Genomic DNA, 8,552 nt, shown 5'->3' with positions numbered 1-8,552 from the left:
ATTTCTCTGTATAAGAGAATGACTGCAAACACATTTTTGAGTATTCTACATACATAGTAGATATACATACAACACACACATGTATATATATATATATATATATATATATATATATATATATATATATATATATACAGTATATATCAGAATTTTATCCATTTAGCTTGAATATCACCTACTACCTATCAGTGCACTTATCAGATAGGACATACCAGATTAATTGATGCATATGTCAGTATATATATATATTTAATAAAAATACATACAGTTCAGACCTTGATCTCACTGTTGAATCGGTAAACAAATTAATGATGTAAGGAAAAATCCTTTACCAGGTGAATGGAGTGGCAGTTAGACATCAGCATTTCTATTGATTAGCACTATGTATTTTTTTAATATCTTGCATTGTCCCAGTAATGTCCTGCAGTGTCCAACTGGGCTAGTGCAGGACCCCAGGAATAAACCTGGCTTTATAGGCCCCATCGACCCAGACCCGCTTCCCATATGGACCTCTTCCCCACCCTGACCCAATAACAGGCACAAATTAAAAAGGAGGGAATTACACAGTAGCAATCAGGAGGGAGGGGCTTAGCTGTACCAGGTTGGGCACCAGGAGGACGGCCCTTGAAGTCGCAGTCCTGGTTGGGCCCGGACACCCCTGGTAATGAGTTATGTGTAGCTTTTAAATATCAAGTGCACCATTGCCTGCCTGTTCAGATATAATTGGTATTACATTATGTTGGTGGTTCTTGCAATCGCAACTTGCCTGCGCCATTCTGGTTGCCTGTTTTTTCATGTAGAATTTTGTACAATATTTGAAAATCAGGTAAAATAGCTCGCTGACATTAAGCAAAATGCAAAGTCCTGAGGTTACAACCACGAAATACAGAAAAATCTTCTTCTCTGTAGGTTTGGAGATATAGCAGTCCACAACATTGGGACAGGGTTCCATGTCACATTTCACTAGTCGTGGTACACTGAACCCACCATACAGTTTGTAGAAAAGTAAAAGAAAGCCAAATTCTAATATCGTCTTGAAGAGAAGACTTATGACATATGTGCACCATAATCCACCATCCATGTCCCCCGTGTTGGCATACAGCTTCTTGTTGTGCCTCTTCTCCCTGCTTTCCCGATAGGCAACATGAAGAACAACAAGAAGCGAGGGTGTTGACACCATAATCAGCTGTAGAGCCCAAAGCCGCACTTGGGAGATGGGAAAGAAATGATCAAAGCAGACATTTTCACACCCAGGCTGTCTGATGTTGCACTCGAATTCTTTCTGCTCATCTTTCCACACAGCTTCTGCTGCAACAACATACACCAATAGTCGGAATATGAACACTACTGAAAGCCAGATTCTTCCAATGCCCGTGGAATATTTATTTACTCCGCTCAAGATATCACGTAAAAATGACCAACTCATCTCAAGACGATGAAATTTTCTGTGTAGAAAGAAAAATATATTAGTGTCATGTATTTTTTTTATACATTATGGCAATGTTAAAGTCAACTATAAACTGTTTATACTAGTTCAAAAGAGTAAACTGGTTAACATGAGAGGATGTATTTCAGCAGGAACTCACTTTGTTTCAGTCTGGTGTGGAGGTTTTGTTCAGTATTGGAATCAAATGCATTTTTCATCCATGATCTGATATATCTCCATGAATATGCTTGTTTGTTAACTGAGGTGCTAAGTGCACATTGAAATATTTCCAGAATTCCAGTGTAATAGCAGATGCCAGTTAAGTACCACATTTACCAAGGCAGGTGCTAATTACCAACTATGTTGATAGATTACACACACTGCAACTCTGTTTTGTACTTTGTCTATGTGTGTGTGTGTGTATGGTGGAAATAGCTGGTGACCGATTACATTAGGAGGAAGTAAATTGTGTTTGTAGGGGCAATAAGCAAAGGGACTCTTAGAAGTAACAGCTACTCAAGGTAGGTATTAATTCATTCGCTCCCTTGAATCTGTACTCCCATTAGTTTCTTGCGCACACTTCACCAAGCAAGTCTCTGGACCTCACATTAGTGCACTAGATGGTGCAATGCTGCTCTCTTTAGTGTTGTTGCACTTGCATCGGGGGCATTGTATGTATGCTCAGTGCAAGCCCTTTTCATTAAACTAATGTTAAGCTATATGTGTTCTTTTCTTAGCTATGACCCAGTTGTAAACAGAGGTAACAGCGAGATAGTAGTAAATAATCTACCCAAATCTCACATGTCACTGTCAAAAGGAACAGCCACACTGTATAAGCTTACATGTTATTTAAAACTAGGCACATCTTTATTTAAAAAGGCCTGTATGACTCTGCTAATAAAGCACTGTTATACTCTATTCATCCTATTCGGCTACCCAAAACATAACACAAGTATTTCTATTATATTGTGTGCTTCAAAATATTTGTGAACAAAGGAGTGAGTGGCAGACACATTAGGGGCACATTTACTTTGCTCGAGTGAAGGAATAGAATAAAAAAATTTTTTTGGCTAATCGAACTAAAAATAGTTTGAATATTCGACCATTCGATAATCGAAGTACTGTCTCTTTAAAAAAAACTTCGACCCCCTACTTCGCCACCTAAAACCTACCGAGGTGCAATGTTAGCCTATGGGAAAGGTCCCCATAGGCTTGCTAACAATTTTTGGTCGAAGAAAAATCGTTCGATCGATGGATTAAAATCCTTCAAATAGAACGATTCGAAGGATTTAGTCGTTCGATCGAAAGATTTTTCGTTTGATTGAACTATTTGCGGTAAATCCTTCGACTTCGATATATGAAGTCGAAGGATTTACATTCGGCAGATGAATATCGAGGGTTAATTAACCCTCGATATCCGACCATATGTAAATCTGCCCCTAAGGGTATATACCAAGAGCCTGTCTTCAACAATTGCTGTGCTGCTGTACATCTGTATTTGTCTTGTGTTGTTACTAGTTCCTGAAATATCATTACACTCCAGAGGGGGTTTGCCTATACAGGGAAAAATGCAGATCTACACATCTCTACAGTATACATTTAGCTTTAGGGATGAAACAAATCCTAACCCAAATCTGAACCCTGGCTGTGTATTCAAATGAAAGGACCATCTTTTAACATAACGCTTTGAAAATATGTGGTTTCGGCCAAAATACTAAACTTCCAATACTATATGGATTTGGTTTCAGATCAGCTCCGTCCTAAGTATGCTGTAAATTCAGAAATACTAAATACTTAAAAATAACTGTTCTGTTTATATTTAACATTGTTGCATTTCATGAGCAGCTTTGGAAATTACTCTCTAAGCAATAAAGCAATGTAACACATTGTTAAAGGGGTTGTTCACCTTTGAGTTAACTTTTAGTATGATGTAGAGACTGATTTTCTTTAATAATTGGTTTTGATGTTTTATTATTTGTGGGGTTTTGACTTATTTAGCTTTTTATTCAGACTCCATTTTGCAATTTGAGCAATCTGGCTGCTAGGGTATAAATTACCCTAGCAACCATGCACTGATTAAGGCTGGAACTACAAGGTGTCTTCATCAGATCCGACGCGATGGGACGAGATGGATGTGACGAAAATAAGGTAAGAGAAATGTCGGACCTTGTCACTGCGTGCATCCGTCATGTCACGACTGTCGGATGAAGACGCAACGTGCAGCATTCGTATTCCGACAGTCTTGTCGTGTCGGATGCACGCAGTGACAAGGTCCGACATTTCTATTACTTACCTTATTTTCACCGCATCCGTCTCGTCGCATTCTCGCAGTGACCCCTATAACTGGAAAGAGGCAGGACAGTGTTGTACAGATATTGGGATCCATTATCGGGAAACCCAATATCCAGAATACTCCGAATAATGGAAAGGCCATCTCCCGTGGAGTCAATTTTAAGCTAATTTTTAAAAATGAATATATTTTTCTCTGTAACAATAAAACAGTAGAAGGGCACACTTGCCAAAACGCGAGAAACTAAAGAACGTGGGCGTCCCCGCACGGAGATTGACGGTCATCGTCCCACTAGACCACCAGGTATAGTAACAATGGGCTAACTGACAGCAGGCTTTTGGTTTCTTTTTCAGGCAGTTCCTTGAGAAAAACCAACTAAAATGTCCTAAAAACTTACTTAGTCAATAAAGTTATTATCACCTTTAGACCACTTTTGTTATGCTTCATATCAAGAAGCATAACAAGAATGTTGCCCTACCATAAAAGACTTAATAAGCATAGTTTAACATGCACAGATGACATGATATACATATTTAGTACAACTTTGGTATCTATTAACCAGAATGCCTTGGACCTAGGGATTTCCAGATAATGTTTTTACCTCTAAATTACATTACCGTTTCTTAAATCTGCTGATAAGATTTAAACATTAAATAAACCCCATTGAAGTGTTTTGCCACCAAAATGGATTCATGCAGCTTAGTTATCTCCAATCTCTATTTACGGTTTTATTATTACAGAGAAAAAGAAAAATGAAGTCTATAGGAGATGGCCTTTCTCATTCAAACCTTTTTCGCAAAAGGGATCCTATCATATAGGATAGGATTGTTCTTTATGGCGCCAGCATATTCTGCAGCATTTTACTGAAATTATACATTGGCAAAGCTCCCTGCCCAATTGAAGCACAACAGAATGAATTAACAGAATGCTTGTAGGGGAAAAATGCAACTCCTAGCAGTATTATTGGCATTATTACATGACAAGCTTTAATATGGCCTTAGGGGAAACCACATTTATTTTTGGAGTTATTGCCACATGAAACAATACAAACATCAAAAAACTTCAGTGAGTTATCTCACTACACTATATTAATTATTACATTAGCAGCAGTAAAACTGGCGACTATTTAGTGGATCTGGGCCTTTAGTTCAGCTTTGTTATGGTATAGAAAGCATTACACATACACCAGTCTATTTTTATGCATGAGCAGTTTGTTTTACAGTTGTTTTCCCTTTAAACAAATTACAGAATGTGATATTTATGGAAATGATTTGTGATTTACACATAGTTTGCATAAAGCATCTTTAACTTTCTTTCCTAAAATGTACAGAGCTCTGCTAATAACTGCCATTAGGTTATACATTTACATGGACTTTTAACCAAATTATTCAAAAGACGCCTCATTTTCATGTAGTAGCTGGTGCAGACAGCAAATTTTGGATGGAAATCACCCATAATGCAGCATTTTCTTTTCAAAATTTCAGCATAATTGGATCGAGATGTTGCAACCATCACAACTTGTGTGTTATGCACCAATAAGGAAATTAGCATTCATTTAGTAAATCTCCTCCAAGGTGTGATAAATGAAGTTTCCAAGTGATTTCGGTTAAAATAGCGTCATTGATGATGCTGCAAGTTGTTTGCAGTATGTATGAACGCAAGTACCTTTTTGAATGGCATCACTGCACTCTTAATTTTGCAACTGTAAATAAGGACATTATTCCTACAAATAACTGATTGCTCAGACAATGTGCCAAAACAATCTAGACCAAGCGATGGCTCCATGGATAATAACTTTGACCTGAGATCCTGACTGGCAGTCTCAGATTAACCAATTTTACATATTCAATTACTATTATTATACTGCTTTAATGAAGATATCTGAGTTGAAAGGAAAATGTACTCAATTTATTCTGGGCGTGGCACCATTAGAATAAAATGATTGCGTAGCTTTACTGATAAAAACTTTTGTGACAGTTCAAAGAACTACCTATTTTTTCATTTTCAGCAGAAAATGTCTTATAGGAGAAGGAAAGTCATTTTTACTTTGTGCTGCCAAAAGTTAGGCACCCTCAAGCGTTTACTTACCTGACACCCCAGGCCGGTGCTCTTATCAGGAGAAAAGGTTATTCCAGTGAGCAAATTTCTTCAAATTTCCCTGGGAAGACACATGCAGGCCCAGATTTCTGGAGAGGCCACCAAGGCCCGGGCCTAGGGCGGCAGGATTCTAGCGGGCGGCATGCTACCCAACCACAGCCACATTGGTTCAGAAACACTGGCGATGCTCTGGAGATTTGATAGTTTTTTCAATTACCCATGCGCCAATCCTCATTGCTCCAGTCCTAATGCTAACATTTGCATGAATTACGGGGAGGGGATAGGGGCAATGAATGGGCTGAGTGGGCCTAGGGGAGCCCACTATGTAAATCCGACCCTGGACAGATGCAAAGTAGAACGAAATAGCTGACTTTTTCGTTAAAGTGCGGCTTTTTGCTCTACTTTGCATGCACAAATCCAAAAATGGACCATCATATTGTTTAGGTTGGATCTACCCTGCTCTGTGTCCCACTTTATGAGCGACAAACACATATGAAACCCAACAGGGTCTGATTTACAAAACAATAAACTAGAGAATCCTAAAGCATTACTGGTAAGGGACCTGACCAGAATGCTCGGGACCTGGGGTTTTCTGGATAATTTATCTTTCTTTCATTTTGATCTTCTACCAGAACATCATTAAATAAACAATAAATAATCATAAACCCAATATGCTGGTTTTGCTTCCAATAAGGATTAATTATATCTTAGTTTAGATCAAGTTTAATTATTACAGGGAAAAAGGAAAGCTTTTTTTTAAAAAAAAATTAAAATTTGCACAATTTGGATAAAATGAAGTCTATGGGAGATGGCCATCCCATAATTCGAAGCTTTCTGGATGATGGGTTTCCAGATAACGGATCCCATACTTGTACAACCATTTTAGCACATTTATTAAAGCTATTAATATACAGACACATTTATATATGCAGATGCATATGTCAATTTAGTTAGAATAGATTCAACTGCTTTAAACAGTTAAATTACTGCTCGGAAAAAATAAAAGAGCTCTAAAAATCCATCCCTAATCACGTCGTACCTTTTGCAAAACCTGCTTCAATATACTCTGTTCCCTGATGATTAAGATAAGTCGGACACTTATTATCATTCCCATGGCACAACAAGCATTATGTGCACCAAGCTTGGAAAATAATTATAACACTAGATATCTTTCTCTTCCTACACTGGAAATCTCACTAGCAGCCTAGATATCACCGCATCACTGTTTTGTATTTTCATTTACTGTAATATTTTTTGCCCTGACAATCATAAGAAAACAAAGTGATAACTTACCAAAAGCAGCTACAGAAGACGAAAAGCCATCAGCTTCCCCGCTGCATTAAAAATTGATCTTCATTCCATGTACTCTGAAAAGCAGCCAGCGTGACAATGAAACCCTGTTACCAAGGGTAGCTAAACAGGTGTAACTTGATCATTTGTTTCCCGTATTACTCAACCTCACTGTTTACTGTAAAGCCCTAGGTAGGTTCATAAAAGAAAATGACAGACTGTGTTTGCTTTTACATTCGTTTGAAGCTCACAATGACAGGGTTTATAGGTATAGATGAGGGATTCAATAAGTGAGACCTTAAGCTTTTTAAAAAAATAGATAAAAGTAAATATAGCAGTAGTAAACAACAGGCAGTGCTGGTTTCAAGGATATATGCTTGACAAAATCAGCAGTGTTCGTATGCTGGATATCTTGCAGTTTGCTGGCTGAGAATCAGTGGTTGTGCTTAGGGATGGGCAAATTTGTTTGCCTTGTTTCGCCGAAAAAATGAAACCGGCGAATTTTTGGCGAAACGAAATGGGTCAAATTCGCCTATCCCTAGTTGTGCTGTCTACCTCTATGGCAGTACCAATTGGCTGCATCTGTTAGCAATCCGATCATTTTGGCAGGAACTAGTTTTTTACTGATAGAACTCCCTTGGTTAGACAATAGGATAGGACAATAGGATGCTTAAAACGTAAATTATGGGGCCTGAGGGACAGCTTTCTAACCATAATTAGCTCCAGACACTACTACTAAATCAGTGGCTCTTTTTGCTGTATCGTATTATTGAGAGATAACACAAACAGTATCATACATAAGCTCTATAAGGCTATGTCTCTTGCTACTCTAGTACTTAAACCCTTAGAAGGCTGGTGGCAAAGGCCTGTCCTCCTGACTTACTGAATATTCTTTTAGAGGGAGAATTGTCCTCGAGAAGAAGTAACTGTTGGCCTTGTATTCATTTGATCATATGCCCCTTTTGAAACAACTAGACATATTAATCTATAGGTTTAATTCTCATCTTTTATTTTAAAATGACAATTTAATATTGATATTGATAACCCTTCCACATGTAGAAGCACATGATATCCTCCTACCGGCAAATACATACCAAAAAATAATTGTTCCATTTTACACCACTCATATTTTACACCACTTAAGAGATATAGTATCGGCACAGCTTCTTCAGACAAATGCCTGTGGTCCTGCCCAAACATTCAACAATTCTGGTGGTAAGTCGCCAGCTACTGGACAAAATTATCACGTAAAACTCTGAATGTCACAGCATCTTGCCCGATTTTCAACAAATTCTCCTCCACTACACAAACCACATGTTCAGAAAGAGCCCTGGTTGAACGACTATCAATAGCTTTCCCACACTCCTTCACCTATTGCCCTAGTGCAGAATAAGCCCCATCATAGCTATCTCTTGGACTGGATAGAGACCATGTACAGGTCCGGACTGA

The 8,552-nt window shown here is 38.2% G+C and overlaps 1 protein-coding gene across 1 annotated transcript; it reads right to left on the bottom strand.

Moving 5' to 3' along the window:
- Window positions 1–232: 232 nt before the first annotated feature.
- On the bottom strand, window positions 233–7,201 carry gjb7.L (gap junction protein beta 7 L homeolog). The gene is made up of 2 exons (XM_018263407.2): window positions 7,107–7,201; window positions 233–1,445 (listed from the first exon to the last, which is right to left on the bottom strand). Exon 2 carries the CDS (start codon window positions 1,424–1,426, stop codon window positions 683–685), a length of 744 nt encoding a protein of 247 aa, XP_018118896.1. The 5' UTR covers window positions 1,427–1,445; window positions 7,107–7,201; the 3' UTR covers window positions 233–682.
- Window positions 7,202–8,552: the final 1,351 nt, after the last annotated feature.

This window comes from Xenopus laevis, chromosome 5L (assembly GCF_017654675.1).
Source record: "Xenopus laevis strain J_2021 chromosome 5L, Xenopus_laevis_v10.1, whole genome shotgun sequence".
In the NCBI taxonomy this organism is placed as follows: domain Eukaryota; kingdom Metazoa; phylum Chordata; class Amphibia; order Anura; family Pipidae; genus Xenopus; species Xenopus laevis.
The sequence above is the reverse complement of the archived record's forward strand: the minus strand, read 5'-3'. Positions and strand labels throughout refer to the sequence as shown.